We start from the raw sequence: 23,030 nt of genomic DNA on the forward strand, positions 1-23,030 counted from the left end.
TCTTTTTTCTATCCGGTAATGATATGTTATTATATGAATGAGGAAGATATAACTAATGCAGTACTCAAACAATTCACGGTACTTTTAGGAACTTTTTATTTATATTTATATGGACTTTAATGATTTTAAACAAAACATTAACCAAAATGCATTTTGTTGTTTTTTACTGATGAATATCAAAACATGAAGTTCCCGACTTTTTTCCCACTATGTTGGACAATTGTTGGTAATTGACAACATTTTTAAAGGTTCTCTGTATGACTTATCTATTTTGGATAATGATGCTGTTTCAGTATGAGTTCCTAGTTTGCTGACAATGGGGGGATTTCAGGCTAATCATATAAATATTTATAAATTTGGACTCGAGTTGTATGCTTAGCAAGATGTTATCTATTTAAACACGAAAAAGTGTTTTAGCATTGTTTTGTGTCAGTTTGAAAATAATAACAATATTATAGGATCTTGGATTATCCTTTGCAATCCAAACTTAGCACCAGACTCTCCTTGTGCCCAAGTAATTAACATAACAAAAAATCAAAAGTTTTAATAAAGTACTTACTGAACCATACAAATGAGGTCAAGGACAATGACCATATGACAGACGGAAAGTTCGTAACATAAGGCATCTATTATATACAAAGTATGAAGCATCTAGGTCTTCTACCTTGTAAAATATTTAAACTTTTAAGTCAAGAGCTAACGCCGACGCTGCTGCCTGATCACTATCCTAAGTCTTACTGGCTAGTACAGTCGATACAAAAAATAAAATAAAAAATGTCATTGACATTCTACTTACACCGTTGAAGTCAGTTTTGGGTATATATTACCCCTTTTAGGCTTCGTAGAAATATACACATATTCTTAAAACCAAATTCTTTGTCCACACAAGTAGAAATAAATATATCAAAAAGTTCAAACTGCTTAAAGTCCTTTAATTTATTACATTTTCGCCATCACTTTAGAGGAAATACGTTTTGCTAAGGCACTAAGAAACACGAATTACTCATGAATGCCATTGTTGTTGCTCAATAATGACGAAATGAGGAAAGGATCTGAAAAAAATGCTAATGCTCTCTGCCAAGTTTATTTCCTTTAGGCCTAGTGGTTTTAGAGTGTGAAATTTTACAGACGGACGCGTGGATGACAGCCACCAAGTGAAAACAAAACCTCAAAAGGCCTTTGGTCAGCCCAGCTAAAATTTGATCAACTATTAAAAATAGGTCATAAGTCCAATTCTAGGCTTTTATTTATCAAATCAAAACATTCAAATTTATCCTAACAATTCTTTCAACATTCATGTAAATATAGATTCTACCACTGCATCGAGTGTGATACGATATTTATCCACTCGAGACAGTTAAATTTTCAAATTTAAAACGCGAGGCTTGCCGAGCGTTTTAAATATTTAAAATTTAACTGTCGAGAGTGGATAAATATCGTATTACACGAGATTTGGTGGTAGAATCTGTTTCTCTAATGATTTTCAAACAATACGCAGGCAAACTTATTCCTTCTTTGCGACTGATCTGCAAAAAGATGTGTTCTTTCTATGTGACGTCATCAGGCATGGTCGCCTTTTTTCATGCCGTCACAATAAGAAATTCAGAGGAAAACAAGAAATTTCGACGTCATAATCGGATTTTAACCAATGAAGAACTGAGATCAAACGAACCACACGTTGATTAAATTTTTTTTATACAATGGGTGCAGAAAGGGATAAATTGACGAAGAATTAGAGAACATGATTTATTCAACATACATGTCGTCAAAGATCTGCATCTGATAACATACGACACGTTGATATACTATCAACTTTGCCTTCCATAAACATATCTATCAATTCTCCCAAATTAATCTGAGTCAAAACCCGTCTAACAGCGTCTGCTGACGTCGACGCCATTTTAAAATGATAGGTTTTCGTAGAAACAGATCGGAATCAGTTCTGACGTAGTGAGTAATCGCTTTAATCGTAATCATGTTCATTGACCATCAGGACGATGAATGCACATCATCATAATGATGTTTCGACATCATCATAATGATGTTCTGACATCATATAAAGATGTAAACCAAACCACACCATATGATGTTACATTGTCATAATATAATGACCTCACCACATTATATAACGATGTTAGCACATAGCATAAGGATAAGTTCACATCATATAAAGAAGTTTGCACATAATATAAAGACATCTGTACATGATATAAGATAATTTGCACACCATATAAGACCATTTGCACATTATATAATATAATTTGCACATCAGATAATGTCAAATTGTCATCATATAAAGGTGATTGCATATCGTATAAAGGTGATTGCACATCACATAATGCCGTTTCTACATCGTATAAGGAAATCATCACATAACATAAGGACTCAATCACATAACATAATGGAGAAAGCACATCATATAATGAATAGTGGACATGATATAAAGATGTTTGCTCCTCATATAAATGTGTTTGGACAGCATATAAGGACAACTTCACATCATATAATGACAAGTGTACATCATATAAGGACAAGTTCACATCACATAATGACAAGTGTACATCATATAAGGACAAGTGCACATCATATAATGTCATTTGCACATCATATAAGGGTAAAATGACATCATATAATGGCAAATGAACATCATATAATGAGAAATTTCATAATAAGACAGTGTCGGCGTTCCATAGTCAAACATGTGGGAGGTTTAGCTACCTATAAAACCAGGAATAATCCACCATTTTCTACATAAGTAAAACGTAAAGTAACAAAAATACCGAGCTCCGAAGAAAATTATAAACGGAAAGTCTCTAATCAAATGTCAAAATCAAAAGCTCAAACACATCAAACAAATGGATAACAACTGTCATATTTCTGACTTGGTACAGGAATGTTCTTACTAGAAAATGTTGTATTAAATCTGGTTTTATAGCTAGCTAAACCTCTCACTTGAATGATAGTCGCATAAAATTCCATTATGTTGACAACGATGTGTGAACAAAACATACAGATATTGTATTATTATCTTAACCAATGCCTGTACCAATTGCAAGTCTCTTTTTTTAATTTTCCTTGAAGTTCGATATTTTGTTATTTTACTTTTAAAAAAGCCGTGAGCCATAGCATTAGCCATGAAGACACAAACATTATAAATATATAAGTCACAAGTTATAACTGCCCTAATTGATAACTAGATTTCTGGCATTTAGAATCATCATGACCTGGATAAAAACAAAATGACCTTTATATAAATATATATATTGAATATTTTTCATATAAATCACCTCCTTTGTTAACCTCTGATCAATATAAGACACTTAAACACGGCTGTCCAGCAAATACGGGCTTAGGAGATTGAAATGCAATTTGCCTATACAAAACATTTGACAATCACTACGTGATACATACATCCATATCTAGATCCTCATCGTGTTTTGTCTCTGTTCGATTTGGTTCTTGATAAACAACTGGAGGTGCAAAATCAATCTGAAAAGACATTGGTACAACAAAACTATGATGAAATCAACACCAACCTCTAAGTTTTTTTATAGATATATATATTATTTTCCTGTGTTATTTGAACGTATTAATATTCTGTTTTTCTTTTCCCTATTGAGCAATTAACCAATATACTGTATTTATAAATTGTGCTATCTTGATCTTTGTATCGTGTTTGTACATTGAGTCTAGCCTATTGTCAGTTGATTTTGTCTGGTATTTTCACTGTGAATTTCAACAAGGCAAACAATTTATGCATAAATACCTGGCAAATAAAAATTACGAATGTTGCATGAAATAACCCTTCATCATTCTGTTTGACTCTGACAACTATTGAAATGTTTACAGCACCTTTAGGTGGCACGGTAATATTTTCTGGCCCATAGGGATAATGATAGACCTAAATAGAATTTTCACCACTTTCTAAAACTGCCCAAAATTCTACATACACAGTTAACTGAAGTACTTTTATTGTAATATTCAGAAATGAATTTGAATATGTGTCATGGCCGTTTAATTTTTTTGCTATATTTATAAACCTAAGGCCACTAGTGCTTTTATGTCTTTTATCATGCAGTGAATACAAAATTTAAAAAAATTCCCAAACAATCATTTTCACCTTATGCAAAATTGTTTCATATTTTTCTACACCTGATTCATCCCTCAGTTTGGTGAAGTATGTTCAGTAGATACTGTATTTTTTATCCAATCAAATTGTTCAGATACATTGACTTAAGTAGGGTACACAAAAGAGCAACCTAAATTCCGGAATGCAGATACTACCGTGCCAGCTTAACAAAGACATCACAAACTTGAAACCAGTCATGACACCTATGATGCATAGACATCTTACTAGGAAACATATTACAATAAAGAATTCTAGTTTGCACTTATTTCCTACAAAAAAAAATTAAAAGACTATACCCCTAGCCCAGCTGGCAGATATTCACTATTTTTCATCTTACCACTTTTACCTAAGGAGTGAACAAAACCCAAATATATGATGTTTCAAATCAACACAGAATTGAAACATGGTGATTCAGGAGGAATTATTGGATTGCCAACTCTATTCCTAGTTAATCTGACTGAAAGAAACAGTATAGGTACCAAATCATGAAAAAAAATTAGTAAAGTCCATTCCACATTTTACAGCATGCCTTACGTTCCTTTAAGCATTTCCAGATTATTTAGGTAACATAACAAGATTCTTTAGATGGCAGTTAACTATTATTATAAAATCTTTTTGACAATACATGTACTAGAATATATCTCTAAGTTGACTGTTTGTCTCTTTCTCATGTATGCATTAAGTTAAATTATGTCTACTTACATAATCAGTTTACCTTTTCAGGGTCAGAAAATTCATGACATTTGCATAAAAATGAATAAACTATTTAATCTTTCTTATATACAATCATAATAATATTCTTTGTTCAAAAAAAATATGAGATTTATTTATTTCAGTGAAAATTATAGGACGTACAAGCAACTAAAATATGTCGCGTCTCAAATTCCAGTTGTTGCACATGTGTCAGACACTGCAAAAAGTTAAAGCGAGCATTTATAGTTCAAACATTTATTGCAAGTTACATAAAAATTATAAAGTTTTACTTGCTAAGAAAGTTTTGACATTATTTCCCACAGATCATGCAAAATTTGCTGAATCAGAATCAATAATTTTAACTCCCAGTGGTGGAATTTAAGGGCTTGTTTTCATTCTAGTTGCCCTTAATCATTTTTTCATTGATAAACTTACAAAATTGAATAGGTAAAAAAAAAATACCTTTATCAATTTAGTGAAAACATATATATCCCAGTTAAGGTGGCACGGTAGTATTTCCTGACCCATAGGGATAATGATAGCCTTTTTAGAATTTTCACCACTTTCTAACACTGCCCAAAATTCTACATACACAGTTAACTGAAGTACTTTCATTGTAATATTTAGAAATGAATTTGAATATGTGTCATGACCGTTTACTTTTTTTGTTATCTTTATAAACATAAGGCCACTAGTGCTTTTAGGTATTTTATCATGCAAATACTACCGTGTCACCTTAAATTTTAAATTTCTACCATTTTTCAATTTCAAAGCAAGATTATTGTTTAAAACAAGTTTAGCAGTGACATACAGTTCTCTCAAGATTAAATGATTGACAGAACACGAATAATCAAAGATTAAAAAAAGTTAAATGTATTCGTTTTTAAATATTATTTAATTATTAAGTGTTCTACTAATTTCTCATTAAATTTTGATATTATTGATAAGATCTGGGACATAATATATAAACTGGACGGGACTTGACACTCGTCAATCGTATCGTTGGATAAGTTCTAATTATCAATATGGTACGGAAACGGAGATGTATCAAATTACGTACTCGCTATAATGGATGATAACATACTGCTCTACATTACCAATTCGAAACATTTTTTAAAATAAATAATTATAATTTTTCTTGTATCTAAGAACAATAATGTATACATATTTAATTAATTCCTAAATGGTGAAATAACAATCATACAGAAAGGAGAGTTGTTTTGAAAAGAGAAAACGGCATTTGCGATTATAACTTTCGTTCCGTTCCTAATTGTTCTATTTTCTTATTATGAACAATAAAAAAAAAAACTTTCAGCTAAAAAGTGCTGAAATGTGGGTGTATGCTTTAAATCTTTAAAATAAATAATTTCACTAAATATTATTTGTGTTGATCACAAATTGTTTTCTTTTTAGAAAATTATTATTATAATTATTATACATTTATCGATCAAAGTTGCCTGTTTTTATTTTTTTTTTTAACAACGAATGAGTTGTCTTTTATTTTGTCTGGTACAAAATTTACTCTTTGATTTTACAGCAAATAATATTCCTTCTGTGTCTTAATAATCTAAAAAAAATATCTAATTAATTCCAAAATGATAAAAAAAAACAATAAGACAGACACTAAAATTTATTTCATTAGAGAAAGCGGGCATTTGCGATTATAATTTTCTTTCTTTTTATTTTCTTTATTTTCTTAATATCAACTGAAACACATTATCAAAATTTTTTTTTTAAAGATTTAATATCACCCTATGTCCTGTGACTTTCTGTCCAGCAATTTGTGTTTTTATTTATTTTGTTGCATGACTTTTTTTTTGTTCATTCATTTGTTCTGTAAAAATTATCTTCATTGAAGAAACAAGTTATGCTAAAAAATAAACTAGCCCCTCTTAATGAAACCTTATCATTTATACGATACAAATTTAAAGAGTTATTTATATTTTATTTCACTTTGGGAATTTTAATAGCGTTCACAGAATTTGAACTACTGTGTTTGAGTAACCATTCAACTTCCCGTGTACAAGGTGTCTATTTAAATTCATTAGAACATATTGTGAAAAGTAAAATAACAAAAATACCGAACTCCGAGGAAAATTCTAAACGGAGAGTCCCAAGCAAATGGAAAAATTAAAAGCTCAAACACATCAAACGAATAGATAACAATTGCCATATTCCTGACTTGGTACAGGCGTTTTTTTAAGTAGAAAATGGTGGATAAAACCTGTTTTTAAAGCTTGCTACACCTACTTGGTAATCAAATAATTCACACTTAAAATAAATGTCATATGGTGAAATTATGTGTCTCGGAGACATGATTGTGTATATTAAAATGAGAAATTGAGTGCCATTTCTTTTTTATATTTAATCTTAAAAATTAATAAGTTCGTTAAATATTATATGTGTTGATCAAAAAATGTTTTTTTGTAGAAAATCACTGTTGTATTTATTGATGGTATGTCATTAAATTAACTTTTTTCGTAAGAAAAAAACTTTGTCGCTTTATTTCAGTCATCTAAAAATATATTTCATGACAGAAGTATGGCTAAATGCAAAGACATAATGTATAAAAACGGGGGCCATAAATCAGTGACTATTTCACAACACTTCACAACCTGAAAAAACTACGAGATTCTAATCCCGTTATTAAAATAGTCCAAAATAGAATATATATATATTATGTTGACTAAAAGACAACAGTTATTTTCATTTTGGCGTTTTGATTAAAAAACATATTGTTCTTATGTTTCGACTTTCTGATACAAAGTTAAGTTACATTAATTAACTTCATTAAATGGATTGTTATGTCAATATCAAATTATTGTTAAGTCAACATAAAACAATCAGCTGTTTGCATCCTTGGTTTTCCTTATATGCATGTCCCTTTTTAAACTTTTGAATATAATTTATTTTTTTGTTTTTTTTAAATATTATATCAAAATACTCATCTTTTTATTTAAAAAAAACTTCTTTTACTGTAAGTATATGCTAGTATTTCATTACACTCCTGTAAACATCGTGAATAAACAACTATCCCCTTTTTTTCATCTAACCTATTACCAGAACCACTAAATGCCTGATATTAAAAATTAAACAAAGAGTTCCATTACCATGTAAGAATAATTCTGTAACGGGTTAGAAGGTTTGGAATGAATCCATATTCAATTTAAATCATACATTAAAATGTATAGAATAATACAGAATTGAGAATGGAAACGGTGAATGTGTCAGAGACAACAACCCAACCAAAGAGCAGAACACAGTTTATAATTCCCAATGTTTTCAATAAGAGTATTACATTTTATACATATATTGTTTTCACTTCTTAAGATTATTTTTCAATAAAAAATGTATAATTTTGAAAATCAATATGAAATTTACTTGTTAAACCGGTACAAAAAGACGTTCTGAAAACCTCTGATGAGACAGCCTTAGACATACTACAAAAATCTGGTTTATCCATTTAATTCAACTAAATAATTACACTTTATAATTTCATCTCATATACTGTATACCTACAATCAATGTCTTATGCAGATATTTGGACATGTCTGATGGACTCTGAAAAAAGAAAAAAAATGATTAATGAAAATACGTACTTGATAAACAAATCATAAATGGTAAATTTCATTTAAGGAATGTCATTATTAGTGCACCTAATTTCATAACATTATAATGAAACGTGATCGTTTTTCATAAAAGACCGTTATTTCTGCTGAAAACAGACTATACAAACAAACTTTATAAATTGATGACTGAAATTTCTTTTAAGATTAAGAAATTTCTTTTAAGATTAAGAAATTTACTAAAATTAATAAATTTACTAAAATCTTGAGTTACACATATTATATGCTAGATAGTTTGTGAATTTGTGTCAATGGTCTTTTTTTCACAGCCCTGAATGCTGCTTTTGATTAGTTTGACTTAAACTAATCAAACGATTGGATTTTATATACAAATTAAATCAGATTAACAATCTTGTATGCTGACTTAATTTTTGTATGACATTATTTTAAGGGACAAAGGATGATCATTTCTCTCTTTTTTCTTTAGTATAATTATAGATTTGCATCAAAATAGTTGATTATATGAACTTGCAACATTTATTTATATAACCACTGATTTTTCAATCAGGGTGTTTCTCCGCTACAATCGCATGGTACTGCAAGAACCCTACGATGAGATGTAGTCAAGAACTGTCATCTAGGTCAAAGGATCAGTGATAATCTGTTTATCTCGCTGTTTTTCGAAGAAATGTCAATTACCCAGGCTAATGACATCATGCATTCTCTATCTATTCCACTGAGAAAAACTCATATCAATCGAGTAGCATGAGATGAAATTCAATAATGCAGAAAGATCAAAGGAAAATTTATGAAAATAACAATGATATCAATTATGTAGTGAAAAATGTTTTAGTTTTACACTGACTTGTACCTGAAACATTGTGACAGTAGTTTATAGTTGTAGTTCTTAACAAAACTAGACTTAATATTTTTGACTGCCGGCGTGATTAGTTATTTCTGCATGAATTTCAGAACTTTGTTCTACAAATTTTCAACATTAGTTTTTTCATTTTTGCTTATCAGGAGGTCGATTTTTATGTAAAAAACCATTACAAGAACAAGATATTTGACCTCCTGACAGGATGCTTTTATATACTGACTTTGACTTAATTTTCCTAATATTTCAGCATAATATAACCATAGTATTGTTATAAGATATAATGACATGATATCTGTAACTGGAATTTTCATATCATTCAATATCATGAAAAACAACAAAATCAGTACATGCGCATTAGAAAATTCTTTGAACTGGTAAGCTAGAATAATTATAAGCATAAAGACCAGTCATTCAAAAGTAAAAAAATTTGTTAAAGTTATAAGGCAAAGTTAAGTAAAACACAAGTCACTTTTTTTCAAAAACACACGCCCATAGGCCATGCGAACATAACCAAAGTATCTCAAATTTACAACAACAGAAAAAGAAAAAAACAAATTTGAATAAAAAAAAATAGTTTGTTTTTTATTTTAATATGCAAAATATCTATTTCTTATAAAAAAATATATACCATTTTATTCTATAATACAAAATAGTTATTTCACATGATCAGTTATTTGAAGGTAAAATCCTTTATTCAATAACGGTACTATTCATATTGACAGTGAGTTTACTACCTTTAATCCAGAAAAGAGCTTCGGACGCATGAATTTATATAACGTGTTGTTTTTACATTTTTTTAAATTTTTTATAGACAAATTGAGACTAGTCAGTATTTACCACCAAGAATAAGTATGAGTTAAAAAATATTTTAATGTATTAAAGTTATACCTAACAATAAATGTAATATATCTATCACAAACAAAGCTGTGTAAACTGATATACATGTTTATATCAGCACTAAGTATAACATCAATGACGAAAAGGTTTCTAACAAGCTGATGTTATGATTTATAGTATATGGGATATATAAATTGGTCATAATTATTTGTTTATACCACAGATGTATGGTTTATACCAAAAATGTCCCTTTCTAATTTGAAGAAAAAAGGGGGGACAATATTCTCAATTATGTTTTAGGTTTGGACTAATATATTTTTATCTAATGAACAATCTCTGATAAAAGTATGACTATTGGTAAGAACATTGTTTACCATGTAGACATTAACAAATTAGAACCATGATATTGAAAAAAAAATCACATTAGCCATTGGTAATATCCATATGCAGTTTTCTTTGCAGAACCCATATGTTACTACCAGTCCGATTTGGGCAAACAAAATCAGCAAAATAGTGTTTGGACTAAAACTTTATATGTCTCATGGCTTGAAATAGATCATAAAATGAAATTAATTAATGCAGAAGTCAATATAGCAAGTTTGGGTCTTTTGTACGTGAAACACCACTAAAATGCATATGAAAAAGTAGTACATATTTAACACAAAATAGGTGTTATTTTCAAATATGTAGAATATTTTGTAACGTTGGTATCAAATGAAAGCTGAATGACTGGTGATCATTGTAGAACACTTTTTGACTAATAATGATAAATAATAAAAGAGTGCGTGAATGTAAAAAAGAGGGTACATTTTGCCTGTTTGTCAAATCTGAAGTACCTGTTTTGGTACATTTGAAGTTCCGGGAACTAGTTATCTCTTATATGCAATTAAAGGTATATTTATTTTTCAGTAAAACACACCATACGCTGTTGCTTTGACTTGTAATGAATGTCACTTTATTTCAAGTTAAGACAAAAGGGTTGTGGCTACTTGAAGTTGAGGAATTTAACATAGAAAGGAATGGGACCGTGAATAAATGGTTTACTTCCATTATAACACAATGTTGGCTGCTGTACCTCTTATTTTTGACATTTTTACTTATTATGCCTCTTTGTTTTGTTCACACATTGTTGTCAATATAATTGAATTCAATGCGACTGTCATTCAAGTGAGAGGTCTAACTAGCTATAAAACCAGGTGTAATCTTTAATTTTCTACATAAGGAAATGCCTATACCAAGTCAGGAATATGATAGTTATTATTCATTCGTTTGATGTGTTTGCGGTTTTGATTTTGCCTTTTGAAAAGGAACTTTCCGTTTTGAATTTTCCTCGGAGTTCGGTGTTTTTGTTATTTTATTACCTGATAAGCCGTGGTCCATATCATCACCCATGAAGACACAAACATTATAAATATATAAGTCACTTGCTATAATGGCCCTAATCAATAACTAAATATCTGTCATTGATGATCAAGGTGACCTGGATAAATAAAATTTCCTTTATATATATATAGAATATTTGTCATTTAAATCACATCTCATGTTAACCAGTAACCATTATTAGACACTTACACACTGTTGTCTGGCATATATGGGCTTAGGTGGAGTTGCAAAATCAACCTGAAAAGACATTGGTACATCAAAACTATGATGAAATAAAACCAATATGTAGGTTTTTGCTATAGATATATCTATTATTTCGATGTGTTATTTGGATGTGTTCATCTTTTGTTTTCTTTTACTAATGAGCAATTAACCAATACACTGTATTCCAAGTTGTGCCATCATAATGGTTTTATCTAATTTGTACATTGACTCTGGCCTATTGTCAGTTGATTTGGTCTTGTATTTTCACTGTGAATTTCAATAAGGCATAAAGTTTATGCATGAATACATAGGAAATAAATATTACGAGTGTTGCACGAAAAATCCCTTTACCATCCTGTTTTTGACTCTGACATCTATTGAAATTCAGTAAATGATTGATACATAAAGGCAAAAGTAGTATACCGCTGTTGGAAATTCATAAATCGATTGAGAAAAAAACAAATCCGGGTTACAAACTAAAACTGAGGGAAACACATCAAATATGAGAGGAGAACTACGACACAACAGAAACACAACATTAAAATGTAACACACACAGAAAAGAACTATAATATAACAATGGCCGTTTTCCTTACTTGGTACAGGACATTTTAAGAAAAAAATGGTGGGTTGAACCTGGTTTTGTGGCTAGGCAAACTTCCCGCTTTTATGGCAATGTTAAATATAACATTAAAATGACATTACATGACAGGACTACAATACAAATAAATGGGAGAACATATAGGACAGAGAAACATACGAATAATAGTTAACAAAAGGTACCAGGTTTAAAATTTAATACGCAAGACGCGCGTTTCGTCCACACAAGACTAACCAGTGATTAAAAAAGTTCGAAAGCCAACACAAGTACAAAGTTGAAGAGCATTGAGGACCAAAAGTTCCAAAAAGTTGTGCCAAATACGGCCAAAGTTATATGTCTGGGATAAGAAAATCCTTAGTATTTAGAATAATTTACTTTTGCAAACAGTAAATTTATAAAAATGACTATATAATAGATATACATGATAACACCGAAGTGGTGACCAACTACAGAATAAAAACGGATACATAAAACAACATAAACCAGCACATAAAAATTCACAGCCGAGTTAGCCAAAGAGATCAACAAAAAAAAAGGTGACGTCACATTTGAATTTCTGAAATTTTCCCAAATTGGATAGAATTAGGATAGAATTCAAGATTTGATTTATAATACTCATATAACATTTATTAATAACAATGAAAATTACAATACTAATTAATATAAAATGTGGAAGTAATTAGATAATTAATAGTATTATCTAGCTATGTCGGTGTTTCTTCTGAATCAAACTGTAAACCAAATATATCGTATAAATTTAGTTGACCCAAACTAAAATCTATTTAATGAACTGGGTGATTAATTATCTTTACCATAACACACGAATACAACAGAAAAAAATAAGATTTACAACTACAAACGATAAGACATTTGACAAAATCCGAGGAGAATAACAAATATAACATCAAAACTAAATACAACATGTATAACCAAATATCAAAAGAAAAGCTAATTTTTATTTTGTAACGTTTTGATCATCAAATTATAATATTTCCAATTTTAAACAGTCAAGGATTAACTTAATTTTTTGGCACATTGAAACAAAATCTTGCTTAACACCATTGCTACAAATGCCATGAAGCAATATGGATGGGGTAAAAATTGTGTTATTTACTTTTAATTAATATGTAAACTCACAGGTATTGAAGTGAGACTACAATCCACTTAAAACTAATGGACTAAGAAATAATTGTCTAAATGTCACTGTATTGACCTTAATATTGAACTTTTATTATTATTTTCTTTTTTTGTAGAGTTGCTGACAACATTTCGTCCAATTTTCTGTTCTGATGGTTGTCTATCCCACATCTTTTTCTACTTACATTGATAATGTTTTATGTTGTAGTAAATCAAATTGGCTGTGAAGACCAGTAACCATTTATTTAGCCAATATACAACAACTAATACCGTCGAATCTAAATATTGTTACCGTATCTAAGGTATATAATGTATCAGATCTGTAAAACATTTTTTTTGAGTACTCAATTTTATCCTTAGACCCCGTATTGGTTTTATCAGCAGCCGAATAAAAGGAACACTAAAGAATACTTATTACAATCCAGTGCTTAAAAAAAGCAACTAATCCAGTACCAATAAGAGTGGACACTAGAGACTGTATTAGTTACCTAGACTAAGTACTTTTCAGATTAAAAGAAATTCCTTTTTAATTATTATTTAACTATTAAGTGTAGTTCTAATTTCTCAGTAAGTTTTGATATAATTGATAAAATCTGGGACATAATATATTGACTGGACTTGACACTCGACAATCGTATCAATTTTCCCCTTATAGTTGATGTGTTCCTCTCGGTTTCGGTTTGTGACCAGGTTTTGTTTTCGCTTAATCGATTTATGACTATTAAACAGCGGTAAACAACTGTTGCCTTTATTTACATTGTAAATTGTCGGGTCAGTTCTAATTACCAAAACGGTACAGAAACGGAGATGTGTAAATTAACGTACTTACTATTATTGTTAATAACATAAGGCTCTACATTACCAATTTGAAACAGTTTTTAAATGATTATTGGATTTTTTCTTGTAATTTTAGAAAAATAATGTTAAAACATTTAATTAATTCCAAAATGATGAAATAAACAATCATACCGAAACTAAAGTTGTTTTTAAAAGTGAAAACGGCTATTGCGATTATAACTTTCTGTCCTTATTGTTCTATTTTCTTATTATGGAACAATAAAAAAAACGAACTTTCGGCTAACAAGTGCTCAAATGTGGGTGTATGTTTTAAATCTTGAACAAAATATTTCACTAAATATTATTTGTGTTGATCACAAATTGTTTTCTTAGTAGAAAATCATCATTATAATTATTATACATTTACCGATCAAAGAATGAGTTGTCTTTTTTTTTTTTGGTACAATATTTACTCTTTGATTGTACAGCAAACAATATTTCTTCCTTGTCTTGATAATCTGAAAAATATCTAATTAATTCCAATATGCTAAAACAAACAATAAGTCAGACACTAAAGTTTATTTCATTAAAGAAAGCGGGAATTTGCGATTATAATTTTTTTTCTTTTTGTTTTCTTTCTTTTCTTATTAACAACTGAGACATATTATGAAAAAATAATTGAATTAAGAAATATATAATATTACCTTATGTCTTGTGACTTTCTGTCCAGTAATTTGTGTTTCTATTTCTTTTGTTGCATGATTTTTCTTCATTCTTTTCTTCTGTAAAAATTGTCTTCATTGAAGAAACAAGTTATGCTAAAAATAAGCTAGCCCCTCTTAATGAAACCTTATCATTATACAATAAAAATTTAAAGAGTTATTTACATTTAATTTCACATTGGAGATTTTAATTGTGTTCAAAGAATTTAAACTCCTATGATGTAGTAACTTCCCGTGTACAAGGTGTCAATTCAAACTCATTAGAACATATTGTGGTTTACCTTGTAATCAAATACATTTTTTAATTTATACCTAATGTACATTTCATACGGTGAAATTGTGTGTCTCGGAGACATTATAAGTTATATTGTTTGCAGCATACCTTTATATATAAAACTGTTATTTCCTTATTGCTCATGACAAGTTTAATGCACAGTTGATCATGTAAACGAGAACAAAAGTGTGCAATGCAGATAAAAAATTCTGATGGTCTTGGACAACAGAAAAATACAAAATAAAAGTAATTGCCAAGATTATCAAGATTATCAAATATGCTTTAGATAAAGGCAACAGTAGTATACCGTTGTTCAATAGTCATAAATCGATTAAGCAAAAACAAATCCTGATAACAAATCAAAACCAAGGGAAACACATCAACTATAAGAGAAAACAACGAAACAACAGAAACACTGAAGTGCAACAAAAACAAACGCCAACATACATAGAAACGGACTATTTGATAACAACTGCCAGATTCCTGACTTGGTACAGGACATTTCAAGACAAAATAGAGATTTGAACTTGGTTTTATGGCTAGCCAAACCTCCTGCTTATATGGCAATGCTAAAAATACCAAGAAAATGACGACATTACGTGACAGGAATAAAGTACAAATAAATGCAAGAACACTCAGGACAGAGAAATACATAAATAAATAATATAATAGTATATTACAACATGTAAACCACAGAATAACAACGGACACCTCCCAGGAATTTACGACAGTACACCACAATATAATTATAAACTGTGCGTCGTACGAATGTATCAAAGCCACAAAAAGTGACGTAATTTATGCGACGTTTATTTTATCACAGGTTAATTTCTAAAAAACAGAATATAAGATTGGGATTGAGTTTGTAATGGTGTTTTTTTATGTACTTTCTATCCATAACAAGAATACTAAAACGGAATTGTGTTTGTAATTGTGTAAATATTTGTATTATATAATCATGTTGTTTTTTTATCTTAATCAAAAATATGTATAAACAAAAAACTCCTGTGCATATAGTTGCTTTAAACTAAAAAGCATATAACTGAAATAGCTGATTAATTATCTTAACTTTTACATACCTATAGAAAATGAAAATAGAATGCAAACCACAAACGATAAGACATAAAACAATATCCAACCAGACTAACAAAAGAAACATGATAACTAAATACATACATGTTAGATATATAAACACCGAGACACGTCGTAAAGCAATGCGAATTCACACTCGGCAAAACAGTCATGTTCGGGAATAGGTCACGTTCAGTACTTAGCAGACCAGACGACGAAGATAGTAAACCACAATCTAAGAGGTGGTAAAAATGTCGTTAGTAAAAATAGACACAGACACATCGTGTAGATCAATCAGTTCGTGATGGTGTCCTTAAAAAGTTACGGAAAGTCATTTTTAATCTTTCCTCCTCATTACTCTGTTGGAGCAGTTTCTCCGGAAGAACCACACTCCTGTATATGAAGTCCGTAAACATACACGAGCATTGTGTATCAACTGAGATATGTAAACACCATACGATGGGGCAGAGGGTAGTTTACTCCTTAGAAATGAAAAATTGATAATTGGGAAGTTGAAATCATCCCGTTTGTCATAGATTTTAGTGTGAAGTCGTCCATCTGTGTCAATATTGAGGAAAAGTCGAAGGTATGAAGCAGTCTTTCCAGAGTATCAGTAGTATCCGTAATTACAAGTTCACTGGGATATAAGGGTGTAAGTACTGACTCAATTATGGACATCATCCATATATCTGAAAGTAAAATTAAATAATCTCGCAAGGTGCTTTTTTCTTTTTTTTAAAAGGTTCTGAATGAATTCTGCTTCATATGAGTACAAACAAATCGTTTATTAGGAATGCACAATTGGTATCCATTGGAATACCGACTGTCTGTTTAAATATCAATCCTCCTAACTCAACAAATATATTGTCGATCAAAAAGTCCAACATTTTCATATCATCTTCAGTGTGGTTCTTCACAGAATAAGAATAACTATAACTCAAATTAAGAAATTGATATCTACGGTTCCCATTTTTATATGTTTAATGAGATGATGAAGACGATCTTGCAATTGAGCATAGGGAATAGTAGTGTAAAGCGTAATCAAAAGTCTTAATGCTGCTGCAAAATTGCAGATATTGTGATTTAAGATTTGGCAGTAAATCTTAAGAATTTGTAAGAACCCACATCTGATTGACACCACTGGTTGAATATATCTCATCAAATATTTTTGAAGGCCATCTTTTACTGTAGAAAGAATACCAGTCAGCACTTTAGAAAGATGTTTAGTCGAACAACTTGATGATCCAGCTAAGGAGTGTTGTGAAGTTTTGGTATCCAGTATAATGATGGTAGGTTTTCTTCATTTTCTTTGATGTTAATACCAAAAGAAAGAAGGATAGATTTGTGATTTTGTAAAATATACGATTTACAACTTCTTTCATAAAAACGCTTACAATTTTTCTGAATTTGCTAGTTGAAATCTTAAAAATGATTTAATGGTAGTATGACAGTTTAAACGATTACAAAAGGGTGAATGCCTGCATAAGTTGCTGTCACTGTAAATAAAAATGTATAGTTAGTCAACTTTAAAAAACCGGTCCATTTTTTTCAGGAAAAAATAAGAGAAGGAAAGTGAAGAAAACCTCATATTTTTAAAGAAATTTGTCAAAGTTTTATGAAAACCCATTATGACAATAATGACAAATTTAATCAGATAACCAATTTTTAACTCTGAATAGTATCTATTGGTTATGTAGAAGTTTCTGTAAAGGTTTGAAATAGCTCAGTCATGTTTTAACAATTTAACCCTATAAAAATACTTCTTATCGTTAACCAAAAATTAAACGAACTAAGTCCCCTTTCAAAATGAAGTAAGTTCTTCAGCAAAATATGAAAAGATACAAAATATATAAATATCTCATGCAACTCTACCTTTCATCGCAACTTTGCCTAAAGTTATATGTGAGAGCTTCCACATGTTTATGCTAGGATAAATGAACCAGCTTAAATCTGGAAACTTTATTACAAACAAGCCACTTGTTGTGTCTGTATGGCATTCTTAACATGCGGTTTTTTACCTAAAATTGTTATTACATGCATAGTTTGTCGTAAAAATTTATATAACTAAATATTGGCATTATCATACTTTCTCCATGTTTTTATGCTACAGAAGTGTAAAAATGTTATTAAGGTTTGTAAGTACAAAAAGTATAACTATATGAACCTGAAAAAGTTTGAAAACAAAATGGGGTTATTGTCTTCTATTACAGTTACAGTTCAAATAAATTGTAATACTATATATAAAATTTTGTGATTCATTTAAGTATATTACTGGTACTTTAAAAAATTTATAATGATGATCAGAAGATCAAATCGAATGAATTTATTCATTTAAAAGTGTCATAGATAAATTACATTTCCGGATAAAAAAAAAGTTTATTCTCGTGCAATCATTTTGTATAAATGATTCTGATATGGTGACAAGCAATGAAAAATTCTCTATTTACCTGTCTGTTAGGAAGGGAAGTCGATAATTTGAATTCTGGAATGTAATTTGTTCAATAATGATAATAATAATAAATAAAAAAAACTCACATTGTTCAAAAAGGACTCCATTTTCTTCTTAATCTTTAAGGGAAGTTTATTGGCAGGCGTTAAATTAAAACTATGACACCAAATGTCCTGCAAATTAACAGCCTCACACCAGGCTTCTCTTTTTCCTCTTGTCCCTGGTACTGTCTTGATACAAGGGGACCAGGGTCCAGTTTTTGACCCCTTGTACCAATGTAACTGTATAATTTCTTCCTCTTCAACTTTCAAAACTTTTCCTAGCTGTGGCCAGTCCCCGGCATATTTAGCTAAATTGGTTAATACATAATTTCCCACAGCTGGAACTTCATCAACTTCCTTTCGTTTCTTACTCTCTTTCTCTTTCGTTACCATTAAAATCTGAAAATAAGTCCACATTTAATAACATTCTGTTCAAATAATTAGTATATATAAAAAAATCATTTCACAATAAACACACTAATACATTGTTAACTTTACCACTGGAAACAACACGCCTTAGTCCTACGTCTTTTTTTCTTTTTTGGTGCAAGACAAAAAGAAAGATGTACACATTTTCAAATTACAAAAGTCCTCCAAGAGTGTGTCTTTAAAAATGACAAATGAAACAAGTGATAGTGCTATTGACATAAGATAGGTTCATATAAGTGTGCAAGCAAGAATACTCTGTTTTGTTCAGCCCTATTTACAGCATACCCTGTTTTACTAACCCTGAGCACAGGACAGCTCTGGTTAACTACCACTGGGCACAGCACAACCTGAATCATTAAACCTCAGTTTACCAGTACTAACCCTGTGTACAGAACGGCCTTAGACAACTCACCATGTGCACATCACAGCCTCAGTCATTAAACCTCAGTTTACTAAAGCTGTGCACAACACAGCCATAGTACTATCCCTGTGCACAGCGAATCCTCAATCAACTAACCCTTTGTACAGAACGGCCTCAGTCAACTTACTCTGTGCATGGTACGGCCTCAGTCAACTAACCATGTGCACATCACAGCCTCAGTCAACTAACCCTTTGTACAAAACGGCCTCAGTCAACTTACTCTGTGCATGGTACGGCCTCAGTCAACTAACCATGTGCACATCACAGCCTCAGTCAACTAACCCGGGGAACTACACGGCTTAAAACAACGTACCTGATATATAAAGTTCATGTCAGTAATGTATTAGAAAAAGAATAGCTTGTGCACCTCTGTATGAAGTTATGGATAAGATATTCTACATAATATACATACGGTAAGTCAGTAATAAACAACAAAATTATTAAGAAACTATGTTCAGAATGGATATGATGATGACATAACATATTTGCTTTTTCACTTTTAAAAGCATATGAGACATTAGATATGTCAATCCGATAATTTTATCAAAATTCCACTTAAATAATAATTCGAGAATTACTTTGGTCCTTTGGACCTCAATGTGGACCAATTTCATAACGGGACCCAAAATCCAAAATCTATATACAAAGTAAGATTCGGCATACCAAAGAATCCAATATATTCAATATATGTTGAAATCAAAAAAAAGTGAATTTTAGACCCCGATTGGAACCAACTTGAAAACTGGGCCCAAAATCAAAAATCAACTTACATGTTTAGATTCAGCATATCAAATAACCCCTTGAATTCAATGTTTGTTAAAATCAAACTAAGTTTAATTTTGGATTCTTTGAACCTTAATGTGGACCAATTTGAAAACAGGTCCCAAAAATCTAAATACACAATTAGATTCAGCATATCAAAGAACCCCATTAATTCAATTTCTGAAGAAATCAAACAAAGTTTAATTTTGAGCCCTTTGGACCTCAATGTTGACCAATTCAATCCAAAATCTAAAAACACAGTAAAAGAGAGGTGAACGATACCAGAGGGACATTCAAACTCATGAGTCGAAAATAAACTGACAACGCCATGGCTAAAAAATAAAATGACAAACAGACAAACAATAGTACATAAAACAATACAGAAAACTAAAATCTGAGCAACGCGAGTCATTTTGGGGCCCTTTATAGCTTGCTGTTCGGTGTGAGCCAAGGCTCCGTGTCTATCCCACATCTCTTTCTATTTACATTGACAATGTTTCATATTGCAGCAAATCAAATTGGTTGTGAAGACTAGTAACCATTAATTAAACATACATTTTATCTGCAAAAATTGATGCCCTCGAATCTAAATATGTTTACCGTATCTGGGGTATATAATGTAGTTGATTAGGTTAACTTACATTTATATCACATTCTATAATAGATACAGCATCATCAGGTTTGGTTTCAAGTACACATAGTTTATAATCCTGGAATACAACAGAACTTTAATCATCTGTTAATATAGAAATACACCTTGTACATTTTCTGCAAATATAGAATGTATTCGTTCTCACCATCAATTGAAAGAGAACTCTTTGACAAGTTCAAAAAAATTAATTTAACAACTGCAATAACGTTGTTACTTTTAAAAATAATTCTCTTTAATTCAAGGTGCAGTAGATGATATCTAATGGGTACTCCATAGTGTTGAAAATATTCCAAACTTTGCACCATTCTTTTTTTTTATATATTCACCATACTTCTCCTCTCACAAAGTGTATATCAGCTATTTTAAGATTATTGAAACCAGATGGACAAATCATCCCATACCACCTATACATACAATTGTGTATTTTTTGTAATACCTACTTTCACTATATATCTATAACTACTTACCATTGTAATATTTCAACTTGTAATTATCACTTCCCAATTTGTTTTATCCTGATAAAAGTGCCATAGGCATCGCAAACTGTTAATATCATTAAATTATTGCAACATAACTAACGGTTATTTCTTATAAGAGTTTCTACTTTGTATGGGTTTTATAATAACAATCCTGCATACTCCAGGTATACATTTTCGTGATTCTATGGAATTGACGATTCACCAGCCATTTGTTCACTCTAGTCTATGGGTTATTTTTAATTAGTGTGATATTGACTGCGACTTAACTGTATGTGTTGCTCTCCATCTATTGCAATTTATTTGATATTCTTACCAAATTGAAATTTGTTTTATAAAACCGGTCAGAATTTGAACAAACAACTGTTAAAAACCACAGTCAAGTCATGAAAGTGCAAGGTGATAAAATAAAGCATAGGTAGTAATTTTGAATTGCTATAAAAATGTCCAAACTGACCTTTCATACAATTTTTCTTTCGAAACGTCTTTTATATTCATAAGAATAAGACATCATTCATATTAAAACATCTTCTATTCAGTAAAATATATGTGAAATTAAAAAATGTTGTTAGGAAGTTTCCATGGGAGATAATAAATTTTTCTTTCTTTTCAAAAGATGAATTATTTTGGGTTACTCCCATGGAAACTTATTAACAACGTATTGTAATTTCATATATATTTTACTAAATATGAGATGTTTTAATTCAAATGATGTCTGATTCTTCTGAATATATAAGACTCTTCCAAAGAAATAATGTATGAAAGGTTAGTTTGGACATTTTAATAGCAATTCAAAATTACTACCTATCACCTTTAGCATTACAATTATAATAAAATTTGTATAAAATTTGTATAAATTTTGCATAATTTCATTGAAGTGGAATTAAAGTCTTATAGGATTGTAATATGCTGTTTATTATGGCACTACATTACAATTAATATATATATATATATGTGCAAAGACAATTTATTGTAGATGACAAATGCACAAGATATATTTACTTACAACCACTTTCAAAACCTAAATCTTGAACAGAGGTAAAAATTCAGGAATTGGAAATAAAGTATGCAAAATATTTCAATATTCACTTCCATTTCCAGGCAGCATAATCTTTGTATGCTTCAGAAAATAATTAATAACTGTGCATACTACTTGCTTCAAAAACATTGTTTTATTATAACACAAATTTGTCTTACCCGTTCGTTGTACTTGATTGATATTACATCTCCTCTAGTTAAACAGGCAAAACTTCTTAACATGTTCCCCAATCTGTTGCTCAGTCAAGGAATTAATCAGAGAACGAATTGACTAATTTTACTTGACCTCTAGATGTTTTTTTTTACAATTTCCTATAATGCATTACAGAATAATTTGTGTACCAAATTATGAATAATTTTTATTGTAAAATATGTCATTAAATGACATGAAAATCTCAAATGATGTTGGTGTCAGTATGAAAGTGTTGGTGGAAATTAATTCATATGGTCATTTTCATTTTTGGAAAATAAGTAGCTAATAGTTATTTT

General features: G+C 30.2%; 1 protein-coding gene across 21 annotated transcripts in view; it reads right to left on the reverse strand.

Moving 5' to 3' along the window:
* Nucleotides 1-23,030, reverse strand: part of LOC127711442 (ubiquitin recognition factor in ER-associated degradation protein 1-like) — a 410,122-nt gene that overhangs the window by 282,383 nt on the left and 104,709 nt on the right. For 8 of the 21 annotated variants that reach the window (XM_052217501.1, XM_052217499.1, XM_052217497.1 and 5 more), the window contains 3 exons: nucleotides 18,809-19,162; nucleotides 14,911-14,988; nucleotides 11,678-11,725 (listed from right to left, as the gene is read on the reverse strand). In XM_052217501.1, coding sequence (XP_052073461.1) covers nucleotides 11,678-11,725; nucleotides 14,911-14,988; nucleotides 18,809-19,162 — 480 coding nt within the window. Of the gene's footprint in view, nucleotides 1-3,411; nucleotides 3,490-8,341; nucleotides 8,384-11,677; nucleotides 11,726-14,910; nucleotides 14,989-18,808; nucleotides 19,163-21,016; nucleotides 21,086-22,700; nucleotides 22,774-23,030 lie in introns of all 21 variants that reach the window. The other 13 variants (XR_007986702.1, XR_007986704.1, XM_052217503.1 and 10 more) reach the window with 4 other exon arrangements.

This window comes from Mytilus californianus, unplaced genomic scaffold (genome assembly GCF_021869535.1).
Source record: "Mytilus californianus isolate M0D057914Y unplaced genomic scaffold, xbMytCali1.0.p SCAF_8, whole genome shotgun sequence".
Classification (NCBI taxonomy): Eukaryota; Metazoa; Mollusca; class Bivalvia; order Mytilida; family Mytilidae; genus Mytilus; species Mytilus californianus.